The sequence below is a fragment of the Macaca thibetana genome, chromosome 19 (assembly GCF_024542745.1).
Source record: "Macaca thibetana thibetana isolate TM-01 chromosome 19, ASM2454274v1, whole genome shotgun sequence".
In the NCBI taxonomy this organism is placed as follows: Eukaryota; Metazoa; Chordata; class Mammalia; order Primates; family Cercopithecidae; genus Macaca; species Macaca thibetana.
This window is the reverse complement of record NC_065596.1, coordinates 41,070,887-41,084,357: the sequence shown is the minus strand read 5'-3', so window position 1 is coordinate 41,084,357 and position 13,471 is coordinate 41,070,887. Positions and strand designations below refer to the sequence as shown.

General features: G+C 41.3%; 1 protein-coding gene across 7 annotated transcripts in view; it reads right to left on the bottom strand.

Moving 5' to 3' along the window:
• The window catches only part of ZNF567 (zinc finger protein 567), a 37,854-nt gene that overhangs the window by 24,352 nt on the left and 31 nt on the right, over positions 1-13,471 (bottom strand). For 3 of the 7 annotated variants that reach the window (XM_050768990.1, XM_050768992.1, XM_050768987.1), the window contains exons 1-3: positions 13,263-13,471; positions 11,952-12,044; positions 5,949-6,023 (exon numbers count right to left, since the gene is read on the bottom strand). In XM_050768990.1, the coding sequence (XP_050624947.1) occupies positions 5,949-5,957 (9 nt within the window). In that variant the 5' untranslated portion in view covers positions 5,958-6,023; positions 11,952-12,044; positions 13,263-13,471. Of the gene's footprint in view, positions 1-5,948; positions 6,024-11,951; positions 12,045-13,174 lie in introns of all 7 variants that reach the window. The other 4 variants (XM_050768989.1, XM_050768988.1, XM_050768993.1 and 1 more) reach the window with 4 other exon arrangements.

Genomic DNA, 13,471 nt, shown 5'->3' with positions numbered 1-13,471 from the left:
CTGAAGTGAGCCATGATTGTCCCACTAAACTCCAGCCTGGGCTACAGAGTGAGACCCTATCTCGAAACAAACACCAAACAACATTCAGGTGTTGCCAGTGTGATAGTATTACGAAGTAGGGCCTTTAATACGCCATTAGGCCAGTCATTAAGGTTTCTCCCTTTGTGAATGGGATTAAGGCCCTTGTAAAAGGGGCTTCATGTAGCATGTGGCTGGCTTGTACTTTTGCCATGTGAGGACACAGCCTCAAGGTGCCATCTTGGAAGCAGAGAACACTGATCTTTTCTTTCTTCAATGTGTAATCTGTTGTTACTACCACTAGACACCCAAACCTGACTGAATCTTCATCTTGGACTTCCCACGGTCCAGAATTGTGAGAAAATTTAGTTTTGTTCTTCATAAATTATCCAGTTTCAGGCATTCTGTTATAGCAGCACAAAGAACAAAGACATCATACAATCATAAGAAAGTTAGAATAGCTATAAAAATATTAATCAAAATAGATCTCAGGACAATATTATTCAGAATATTATCAGGGATTAATTAAAGCATTTCATAATAATAGGGCAGGGTGAATTCACGACAGGACACAACAATCCTAAATATAAACGCATCTAAAAACAAAGCTTAGTTATAATAGAAGATTTCAACTTTCTTCCTTCGGTCATTGCTGTAACAGACTGAAAACAATAAGAATACAGAAAACTTTCAACACAATCAACCAATTTAATCTCACTGATATTTACAGGATACACCCAACAACGTAAGAATATGCATTCTTTACAAGGGCACAGAGAACACTGACCAAATTAAACTGTACTCTGTGCTATAAAAGAAGTCTTCATAAATTTAGGAAGACATCATATAGACTCTGCTGTGATTGCAACAGAATTAAACTACAACCAGTTACAGGAAGCTATCGGGAAAATCCCCAAATATTTGGAAATTAAACACATTTCTAAATAACCAATGGGTAAAAAACAAACCTGAGAAAATTAGAAAATATTTTCAACTGAATAAGAAAATGCAACATGTCAAAATTTGTTGGGAGCCCTTTAAATAGTGCTTACAGGGAAATTTACAGCATTTAAAGCTTCTATTAGAAAAAAAGAAATGTCTTAACTCAATATACACTTCCATCTATGTAAGAATTCGAAAAGAAGAGCTAATTATACCCAAAGTCATGAGAGAGAAAGGAAATACAAAATAAAAGAGGAGAAATGAGGAAACAAAAATACTAGAAGAAATCAATGAAACTAAAAGCTGGTGTGGTACTTTGAAAAGATCAACTACGTTGATATATCTGTAGCCAATGAACCAGGGAAAAAAGTGACAGATACAAATCATCAATAACAAGAATTAAAAAGGGGTATTGCTACAGATTATACAAACATTAAAAGGATAAAAAGAGCAACAACTTTATGCCAATACATTTTACAACTTAGATGAACTGAACAAAATTCCTAGTCACAAACTACAAAAGCTCATTGAATTAAAAGAAAAACTGATAACCTGAACAGTCTTCATTCTATTACAAAAATTGAACTATTGGTTAAACATCTTTCCACAAAGAAATCTCCAAGTCAGATAGATGGCTTCACAGTGAATTCTAACAAATGTTAAAGAAGAAACAATACCAATTGTACATAAATTCTTTCAGAAAATAATAAGAGGAGAGAATACATCTCAATTCATTTATGAGATAGCATTACCCTGACATCAAACAGAAAAACATACATTAGATCCATTATGAACCACAGATAAGAAAAATCAGTAACAACATATTAGCAAATTCATCATATTCATATATAAAGCTATATATTGCTTTATATATGAATCAAATTAACATATGAAGCAATATATACAAAAGTATTATATCATGACCAAGTGGAGTTTATCCCAGGACAACTACATTTAACATTTCAAAAATCAATCAATATAATTCATTATAGTAATAGCCATATAATGTGAAAAACCAATAAATGAAGAAACACTTTTTTTGTTTTTTGTTTTGTTTTGAGACGGAGTTTTGCTCTTTGTTGCCCAGGCTGGAGTGCAGTGGCACGATCTCGGCTCACTGCAACCTCCACCTCCTGAGTTCAAGCGATTCTCCTATCTCAGCCTCCCGAGCAGCTAGGATTACAGGTGCCCACCACCACACCCAGATAATTTTTTCTGTATTTTGTATGTTGCCCAGGCCAGTCTTGAACTCCTGATTCAAGTGATTCACCTGCCCTGGCCTCCCAAAGTGCTAGGATTACAGGCATGAGCCACTGCACCTGGCCCAGAAAAACTTTTGAGAAAATGTAACACTCATTCATGATAAAAACTATCAGCTAACTGGAATGTCTTCATTTAAAAAGAAATTCAAGCCGGACATGGTGGCTCATGCCTGTAATCTCAACACTTTGGGAGGCCAAGGCGGGCGGATCACTTGAGGCCAGAGTTCGAGACCAGCCTCGCCAATATGGTGAAACTCCGTCTCTACTAAAAATACAAAAATTAGGCCAGCATGGTGGTGCATGCCTGTAATCCCAGCAACATGAGAGGCTGACATGCCAGAATCTCTTGAACCTGGGAGGCGGAGGTTGCAGTGAGCTGAGATCCACCACTGCACTCCAGCCTGGATGACAGAGCATAACTCTGTCTCGAGGAAAAAAGAAAAAGAAAAAAAAAAAAATCCTAATCCTATAGCTAATATCAAACTTAATAATGAAAAACAATGCCTTTCGCCTAAGTTGGGCACAAAACAAGAATGTCTGTTCTTAGAACTTCTACTCAACATTGTACTGGAGGTTCTTGACAATGTAGTAAGGAAAGACAGAAATGAAGAGAATATATAGATTAGAAAAAAAGAAAACAGTCATTATTCACATATGATAGGATTGTCCATGTAGAAAATCCTAAGAATCTATTAAAAAAAAAAAATTACTAGAATAAGGGAGTTTTGAAAGGTTGCAGGTCAAGATAAAAAAATCAATTGCATTTTCACAAACTAGTAATAAACAGTGGGAAATTTAAATAAAAATGAACACCATTTACAGCAGCATTAAAAAAAAATCCAAGGATATAAAAAATATTTACAAGACTAGTACACTGAAAGCAACAACATTACTGAGAGAATTTAAGGAAGATCTAAATAAAAGGAGATGTGCATCATGTTCATGAATTGGAAAACCCTATTAGCATTAATGATTATTATTCTTGTATTTAAACTGTTATAAGCATTTTAACATTTTCTTGTCTTCTAATGAAATGTCTATATATTCCTCTAAGGCACCTTCCATCTGATGCTATAAAGAATAAAACGGAGAGTAACTGTTTAGTGTTACTAGTACAGAATTTCTAAGTGAAATGAAGAAAAACAGTTCTGGAAATAGATAGTGGTGACAGTTACACAACTTGTGAACGTACTTAATGGCTTTGAATTATACACTTAAAAATGGTTAAAACGGTAAGCTCTCTGTTATGTATATTTTACCATGATAAAAAGTTAAACACAAAAGCACAGAAAACAAAAATATGTAAGCAAGCCCTGGGGTGAGCCCTTGGAGAAGTAGAAAATAAGTGAAGATGTTAAATGGGAAGACAAGTGACCGCTATGAGAGAGGAATCCAAATAAAGACATTATCAGTGGAGGATGGAGGGAACTGTGGTAAGAGGAACAGAATTTGCCACTCAATGGTTTTGCAGTGAATGGGAGATTTTAACTCATGTTGGCTGTATCAGCAGATGGGTAGGGTTGGGGCCCTAACCAGACTGGAAAAAACAAAAGGATAGAATGGGCAGAAGGAGACAATGAGGTGAATCTCAGACATGTGCATGAAGGATCTGTGGAACATGTAGGTGGTGATATCTTGCTGGAGGCTGGATATATAATTTTGACTATCCATCAAAAAAGACAGAGGTTTAGAATTAAAATTACATGAGCATCATTAGAATAATAGTGGTAGATAGTGAACAGAAGAGTGTAAATAGAAGAGAACCGATACAGAATACAGAGAACACCAGTATTTAAGAAGTCCAGATACGAAGACAAATGTTCTGAGTGAAACAAGAAAGAGTAGTGTCTTTGAAACCAGAAGCAAAATATTTTAAGACTTACACTTCTAGTTTAGTATGGCAGTCTATACAAATATATTTACTTCTACATCCAAACATAAAATTGGAAGAAATGTGAAAACAGAAATAAATCTAGAATTAATATACTAAGCAGGTGTTATTGGAAGGCCACACATTTTTAGAAATTGTTAGCAGCTGTGAGCAAAACTGAAGATAGAGGAGAAACACAAGATTCTCAGTTCTTTGTACAAGTTGTCAATCATATTTCCATCCTCAAAGCCTCAACACAAGACTTCTTGCTACTTACTGATTCTATATAAATTCTGTCAATTTCACTACTATCTAGACTCCAGTCTGTGGATGCAATAAAGTCGTATTTTTTTTTAATCTACACAAGACGGGTTCATTCAGTAATACATTTTCATTTAATTCAAGGAAATGCATTTTTGTCCCTGCGTAGCTTCTGGAAGAAGACTGAGAGAGGAGATGGTGAATGATATACTTTTTTTTTTTTTCTTTTTTTGAGACGGAGTCTCGCTCTGTCCCCCAGGCTGGAGTGCAGTGGCGTCCTGCCTCAGCCTCCTGAGTAGCTGGGACTACAGGCGACCGCCACCACGCCCGGCTAATTTTTTGTATTTTTAGTAGAGACGGGGTTTCACCATGGTCTCGATCACCTGACCTTGTGATCCGCCCGCCTCGACCTCCCAAAGTGCTGGGATTACAGGCGTGAGCCAACGCGCCCGGCCTTTTTTGTTTGTTTGTTTTTTGAGACGGAGTCTCGCTCTGTCCCCCAGGCTGGAGTGCAGTGGTCGGATCTCAGCTCACTGCAAGCTCCGCCTCCCGGGTTTACGCCATTCTCCTGCCTCAGCCTCCCGAGTAGCTGGGACTACAGGCGCCCGCCACCTCGCCCGGCTAGTTTTTTGTATTTTTTTAGTACAGACGGAGTTTCACCGGGTTAGCCAGGATGGTCTCGATCTCCTGACCTCGTGATCCGTCCGTCTCGGCCTCCCAAAGTGCTGGGATTACAGGCTTGAGCCACAGCGCCCAGCCTTTTTTTTTCTTTTTTAATAAAGAGAGTCTTGTTCTGTCATCCAGGCTGGAGTGCAGTGACATGATCCTGGCTCATTGTAGACCTGACCTCTGGGTTAAAGCTATCCTCCCACCTAAGCTTCACAAATAACTGGGACCACAGGCGCATGCCACTGCACCTGCACTGGGCTAATTTTTTTCTTTTTTTGAGACAGAGTCTCACTCTGACACCTATGCTGGAGTGCAGCAGCGTAATCTTCACTCACTGCAACCTCTGCCTCCCGGATTCAAGCAGTTCTCTTGCCTCAGCCTCCTGAGTAGCTGGGATTACAGGCGCCTGCCACCAAGCCCAGCTAATTTTTATATTTTTAGTAGAGACAGCATTTCACCATGTTGGCCAGGCTGGTCTCAAACTTCTGACCTCAGGTGATCCACCCACCTTGGCTCCCGAAGTGCTAGGATTACAGATATGAGCCACTGCACCTGGCCAATTTTTTTTTTATTTTTATTTCTGGTGGAGACAAGGATCTCTCTATGTTGCCCAGGCTGGCTGGTCTTGAACTCCTGGGCTCAAGCAATTCTCCTGCCTCAGCCTCCCAAAGTGCTGGGATTACAGGTGTGAGCCATCATACCTGGCTTGATATATTCACTTAACGTGTGAACACTGGTTAAAATTGGGAGCATTTGTGGAAGATAGAGTCATATCTAACCAATATGGGAAAAAGGGAGGACCAGTTTTCTGAAGGGAAAGATAGGCAGGAGGATGTAGGACAAGACAGACATATACCCAAATATCCTTTAAAAAAAAAAAAAAAAAAAAAAGACTTTCAGAAAGGAGAGAGAAACCATCGCCTTACCTGAGCCATGGTTTTGAGATATGAAAGAGATGACCAGTCCTTCCTTTGGGGTCCTCTTTAGAAAAGAGGCAGTTCCTAAGGAGGCAAAGCCGAGACAAAAAAAAGCCACGTGAAACCACATGTGCCTCACAGCTCTTATAATTCTATTAAAATTGCCTCCATTTCCCTTGTATTGATCCTTGTTCACTCTGAACATGCCACATAGAGGGGAGAACCAGCTAGGCAAATCCCGTTTTATCCCCAAGGCCAGAGATACAGGCTTTTGGGGCAGCAGGATGGATTTTGGACAAGCTCATCTCCCCTCACGCACTACCTTTTCCCTCCTAGTCGGCCTATTGTTATTAACTACTTCCAAGCTGCTCTCCATTAAGGCTGTACCATTTATAGTACTGCCAGCAATATATGAGAATACCTGTCATTCCACACCAAGGAATACTACTGATACAAATTTTTCTATGCTTGTCTAACACATGTAAATTGTGGTTCTAGTTTCTAGTTTTCTTACCATGAACAATAAGCTTCTTTTCATAAGTTTAAAGAACGCTTTTAGCTTCTTATCTGTGGTCTCATCATTTATTTCATTTTCTATTATTTTTATTTTCTGAAATGTTGCTAGACTTCTTTAAAGGAAGGAAATTAATCCTTTACTTTTGTGGTAGGAGTTCCAAATAATTTTTCTTTTTTAGAGACAGGGTCATACTCTGCCATCCAAGCTGGAGTACAGTGGCACTATTCTGGCTTACTGCACCCTCAAACTCCTGAGCTCAAGCAATTCTGTCTCAGCCTCCCAAGTAGATAGGACGAAAGGCACACAACACCATGACTGGCTAATTTTTTAAATTATTGCTTTCTTTTGAGATGAGGTCTTGCAATGTTGCTTAGGCTGGTCTCAAACTCCTGGCCTCACGTGCTCCTCCTACGTGTGATTACAGGCGTGAGCCACTGTGCACAGCCCCAAATAATTTTTTATAGTTTCTCATTTGATTGTTTTTTTCCATGTAAAAATACAATTTTAAAAATTAGGCTGGGCGCGATGGCTCACTCCTATAATCTCAGTGCTTTGGGAGGCTGAGGCAGGCGGATCACCTGAGGTTGGGAGTTCGAGACCAGCCTGACCAACATGGAGAAACCTCGTCTCTACTAAAAATACAAAATTAGCTGGGCGTGGTGGCACATGCCTGTAATCCCAGCTACCACGGAGGCTGAGGCAGGAGAATTACTTGAACCTGGGAGGTGGAGGTTGCGGTTAGCTAAGATCGTGCGCCACTGCACTCCAGCCTGGGCAACAAGAATGAAACTCTGTCTCAAAAAAAATAAATAAATAAAAAATAAAAATAAAAATAAAAATACTTTGCCCATCTAGTTTGGTATCACAAGGTACTCCACAATCTGTATTTCCTTCACTCATCAAAACTGCCATTTTTATCACATATTTTATTCCCTTTAATATATCTAAGTAGACCTGAGCTTTATACTTATTTCCACTGAACTGTTCATTTAACTGCTAGGATCACCTTACAGTTATCAGTTTTAAAACAGTTTAGTATCTACGAGGGCTACTTCCCTGACAGTTTTTCTCTCTCAGAATTTCTGGTGTTTATTTTCTCTTAACAATGCTAGAAAGTTCAAACATTTCTATTAAAATTTTAATGGAAATCCATGAAATGTTAGGAAGTTTTGACATTTTATCATGTTGTGTCTTCCTGTCCTTTTATTCAAGTCTTACTTTTATTTTATTTTTGAGACAGGGTCTCACTCTTTGCCTAGGCTAGAATGCAGTGGCATGATCATGGCTCACTGCAGCCTCGACTTCCTCAGCTCAAGCAATTCTCCCTCCTGCATAGCAGGGACCATAGGCATGCACCACCCACATCCAGCTAATTATTTTTTAATTTTAATTTTTTTGTTTTTGAGACAGGGTCTCACTCTGTTGCCCAGGATGGAGTGCAGTGGCACCATCACCACTCACTGCAGTGTCGGCCTCCCTGAGCTCAAATGATCCTCCTATCTCAGCCTCCTGGGTAGCTGGGACTACAGGCGCACACCATCAAGACTGGCTTTTTTTTTTTCTAAAGAAATGGGGTCTTACTATGTTGCTTAGGCTAGTCTCCAACTCCTGGGCTCAAGTGATCTTCCTGCCTTGGCCTCCCAAAGTGCTGGGATTATAGGTGTGAACCACCACATCCCGCCCACTCCCAGCATTGCTGGAAACTTTGAGAAAGGGTAAGCAGCTCACAGGGGCAGGTATGGGATAAGATATTCTGCATGGCTTTGTCCAAAAGTGCCTAGAGTAGGAAATAGAATTCATGCCCAACAACAGGGAATCAGACACCATAGGCACTTCTCAGTCTTGCAGCAGGCTCTTTTTAAAATTTATTTTTTTTATTTTGAAATGATTATAGATCCACAGAAGCTTGCAAAAATAGTGCAGAGAGGTCTCATTTACCCTTCATCCAGCTTCTCCACAATGGTCACATCTTCATAACCATAGCACACGGTCAAAATCAGAAAACTGGCTGGGCACAGTAGGTAGCTCATGCAATCCCAGCGCTTTGGGGGGACAAGGCAGGAGGACTGCATGAGCTTAGGAGTTTGAGACCAGCCTGGGCAACATAGTGAGACTCTGTCTCTACAAAATAAAATATACACAAATTAGCCAGCATGATGGTGTGTACACTTTTAGCTACTCAAGAGGCTGAGGCGGGAGGGTCACTTAAGCCCAGGAGTTTGAGGCTACAATGAGCTATGACTGTGCCACTGTACCTCAATCTGGACAACAGAGCAAGATTCTGTCTCTAAAAAAATAAAAATAAAAAATTAGAAAATTGTCATTACACAATGCGCCAACTTCTTTCAGATATCACTAATTTTCCATGTACTCATTATGTGCATGTTTTTACCATTTTATCGCGCATTTAGATTTGTGTCACCACCACCACAATCAAGAGGCCAAACTATTCCATGTAAAGATACCATTTTAAAGTAATTGTTTAAACCACCCATCAATACCACTCCTGAGTATCTATCCACGACAAACAAAAACATGTATCCACAAAAAGACCCGAATGTGAATGTTCATCGCAGTTTTATTCATAAGCACCTCAGAATTGGAAACAACCCATGTGTGCATCAATGGATAATTGGACAAATGGATAATCAATGGAAACCGACTGTGATCCATCCTGATCCATCCAGACAGTGGAATACTACTTTGTACTAAGAATGAAGCAATGATACATGCAATAATATGAATGAATTGCAACATGCAACTGAACTGAGCTCCTGCCTGCAATCCCAGCACTTTGGGAGGACAAGGCAGGAGGATCTCGTAAGTTCAGGAGTTCGAGACCAGTCTGGGCAACATAGTGAGACTCTCTCTCTACAAGGTAAAAATACACAAATTAGCCAGCATGGTGGCATGTACTTGTAGTCCCAGCTATAGCTTACTGATTGCAACATCCTTACTGAATGAAGCCAGACTCAAAAGGTTACATTCTGCATGACTCCTTTTATATGAGATGAAATTAGAACAGAGGTTATTTTTGTGCCAGGGTAACTGGATGGGGGCTAGAAGTGTTCTGTTTTTGTTTTCTTTTTAAATTTGGGTGATGGTGGTGACATGAGTTTAAAAAAATGCAAATATATACATTTGCTTATATTAAAATAATGAAAGGATAAGCTGAAAACTTAGATAAAAGATAGAATATGATATTCTCTATTGCTTTTGTCACTAACGAAGTATCCTGGAGGCCAGGCAAGGTGGCTCATGCCTATAATCCCAGCACCTGAGGAGGCCAAGGTGGGCAGATCACTTGAGCCTAGGAGTTCAAGACCAGCCTAGGAAACACAGCAAGACCCCAACTGTACAAAAAAATAAAAATAAAATTAGCCAGGTATGGTTGTACATGCCTGTAGCCCCACCTACTTGGGAGGCTGAGGTGGGAGGATCACCTGAGCCCAGGAAGGTCGAGGCTGCAGTGAACCATGATCAAACCACTGCACTCCAGCCTGGGCAATGGAGTGAGACCTTGTCTCAGAAACAAATAAAACAAAAAAACAAAAAAATCTGAAGTATCCTGGAGGCCCTTCTCCATAAATCCATGCAATTGATCCCTTTTCATGGCTGCATAATACTTCTCAGTGGCACTGTACTTGGTTAATTCACCCAGTTTCCCTCTCTTGGATAGTTGGAATTCAATTATTTCTTTACACTTTCCAAAATAATTCCCTGTGATGTAGATCCAATGACCCTCACAAAAACCCTGAGTGAGGTAGGTCCCATTATACCTGAAATTGACTAACATGACTAACATAGGAGACACTCACGGCTTGCTCAGTTACACATTGCAGAGGTGGCCTAGCCAAGATTTTTCAAATGACAGCATTGAGATATAATTTACACACCATAAAATTCGCTCATCTAAAGTATACAATTCAATGGTTTTTGGTATATTCACAGACCATCATAATGAACAATCATCCACAATCTAATTTTAGAACATTTCAATCACCAGGAAAGTAACTCCAAAAGCATGCATGCCAAATTTAAGATCATTAAGATGTATGCCTATGTGTTTTTTCCTAAGGGTTTTATAGTTTGTTTTGTTTTGAAACAAGGTCTCAATCTGTTGCCCAGGCTGGAGAGCAGTGGTGTGATCATGGCTCGCTGTAGCCTTGACTTCCCTGGTCTCAGGTGATCTTCCCATCTCAGACTCCTGAGTAGCTAGCCACCCGGCACGTGCCACCAAGCCTGGCTAATTTTTGTATTTTTGTAGAGACAGGGTTTCACTAAGTTGCCCAGGCTAGTCTTGAACTCCTGGACTCAAGCAGTGCACACACCTCAGCCTCCCAAAGTGCTGGGATTACAGGTATGAGCCACCGTGCCCCACCCAAAGTCTTATTTTAAGATGTGCTTTTTAATGACATATCATGTAATTAGTAAAGTCACTTCCTTTGTATCCCTTATTTTTGATGACCACTGCAAATAAAGTCTTTTTCCCCCATACTTTCCACATACAAACCCTATTGATTTGTTAATGTTTTTTCCAACAACCCTGAGTTTTCTAATCGTTATCACTGTTCATTTTTAATAGGATGCAAACTTAGAAGTCTTTCTGCCTCAGCCTCAGCTGACATCCCAAAGATGGTGAATGAAACAAAATTCTTTTTTTTTTTTTTTGAGACGGAGTCTCGCTCTGTCGCCCAGGCTGGAGTGCAGTGGCGCGATCTCGGCTCACTGCAAGCTCCGCCTCCCGGGTTCACGCCATTCTCCTGCCTCAGCCTCCCGAGTAGCTGGGACTACAGGCGCCCACAACTGCGCCCGGCTAATTTTTTGTATTTTTAGTAGAGACGGGGTTTCACCGTGGTCTCGATCTCCTGACCTTGTGATCCGCCCGCCTCGGCCTCCCAAAGTGCTGGGATTACAGGCGTGAGCCACCGCGCCCAGCCCGAATGAAACAAAATTCTAAGAGAACTTCATTTCAGAACAGGATCTTACACAGCTGTTGAGTGTAAAATTCTGCTATCATTAAACTCCTCCTTTAGGAGGGTGGAGAGGCTGAGAGAAGAGAGAAGAAAATATATTTTTAAGAGATTGTTATTTTTAAAACAGTGTTTTTCCAGGGGGAAAAACATGAGTGATTCTCCCTTCTTTACAACACAAAGCGGTCCCTCAGACCCTGAGTCCACCAGGAACCAAAGTGGTGAGAGACTTCTTGGCAAAAATGTACATGTTTCTAGGATTTGGGAAGGCAAAGTGACTGAGGTGGCTAATTCTCACCTTAGCATTAGGTGAAGACCCCATGGGTGGAGGCTGTCTGGGTTGTCTTGGGTCCTATCAAAGAGGACTGACTGGACAAACCCACCCACCAGAGTGGGTGGGCCACTGCATGCCCAGAGGAAGCACTGGGGCAGCAGCTGGAGAAGAGGCTATGTCCATGAGAAGGGAAGCCTATCTGGAGGTTCCAAGCAGCAGGTTCTCTTGGAAGGTAAAAGATGACTTACACTAAATTATAGCGGTATCGGTCATGTTAGCCTCTTCTTGTCTCTGACTTCTGTCTTCTCATTAGCTCCCAATCTATGAGAGCTGAAGACTACCTATAGGGAGTAAAGAGGAGAAAAAATAAAGGTTGGGGAATTAGAGAAGAAACTAATCATGTATCCCTTCACATTGCAGGCTTCCAGCAGAAGAAATTCATCCAGCAAAAAAATAAAAACTACAAATATATATATATACACACACACACACACACACACACACCCTCAAATAGGAATTTTGAGAGTGACAGTTACAAGATACAGTTTTTTAATCTTTAAAATACTGGTCCCAGTGGTGTTCTATTCATTTAAGCATATCAGTCATCAGTCAATACCAGGTTTTCCCAATAAATGATCTTTTTTGGAGGGGGAGGGAGGGAGTCTTGCTCTGTCGCCCAGGCTGGAGTGCAGTGGTTGGCTCACTGCAACTTTCACCTTCGAGTTCAAGCGATTCCCCTGCCTCAGCTCCCGAGTAGCTGGGGCTACAGGCATGCGCCATCATGTCCAGTTAATTTTTATATTTTTAGTAGAGACGGGGTTTCACCATGTTGGTCAAACTTCTGACCTCAGGTGATCTGTCTGCCCCAGCCTCCCAAAGTGCTGGGATTACAGGCGTGAGCCACCGCGCATGGGTCCAATCTTACCCTCTGAAAATTATTTTGCCTCTTCCTCTCCATTAAAAAAAAAAAAAATCACTATTTTACTTGTCTAATTACCAGACTCAAATTCTATAGGCATATATAAAATGCCCAACACTCGGAAATCAATCTAAACAATGCATACTTTAGTCAGCACTCGGTTTCTCAAGCACTCCACCTAAGTTGCACAGTGTGCTACATTCACAGTCACCATAGGTCGTGCACACAAAGTACTTTAAAAATTAGGCATATTCATAGCTGTATCACCCACTACATAGTCATAATCCCACAGGCCCCCACGTCGTGCACAATTTCGCTGAACTTATACTTCTACAAAAAGTAACAACCTTTCACTCACAATGCTCTCACTGTCGCCTCTCCGAAGTCGGACACAGGCTCAAACACAAATCGACTCGCACCCAATTTAAGTTAAAACTTAAGACACGCAGGGACCGCATCACTTTCATAAACAACCAGTTCCACAACGTCACGCAGAATAACACATTCCCCTACCACAACACACAGGACAGGTACGAAAAGCCACACATATACGGAGCGCCTGTTGTATGCCAGGCCGTGCTCCAGGAGCCGGGGGACGAAAATCAGACGAAATTCCTGCCACTGCGGAGCTCACCCCCACCTCGGGCAACCGGTTCCCTTCTTCAGGCACTCCCCGGCCCGCGCTCTGGTTCCTGCTTCTCTCCCAGCCTTCTCCGGGGCCCGGACTCGCACTTTCCTCCCGTCAACTCCTCGTCCCAGGTTGCTCCTCTTCCCTTCTTGCTTTCCCCAGCCCAGGTTCCCTCCTGCCTTCTCAGCTTTCCCTACGGGTCCCACCACCCGACCAACCAG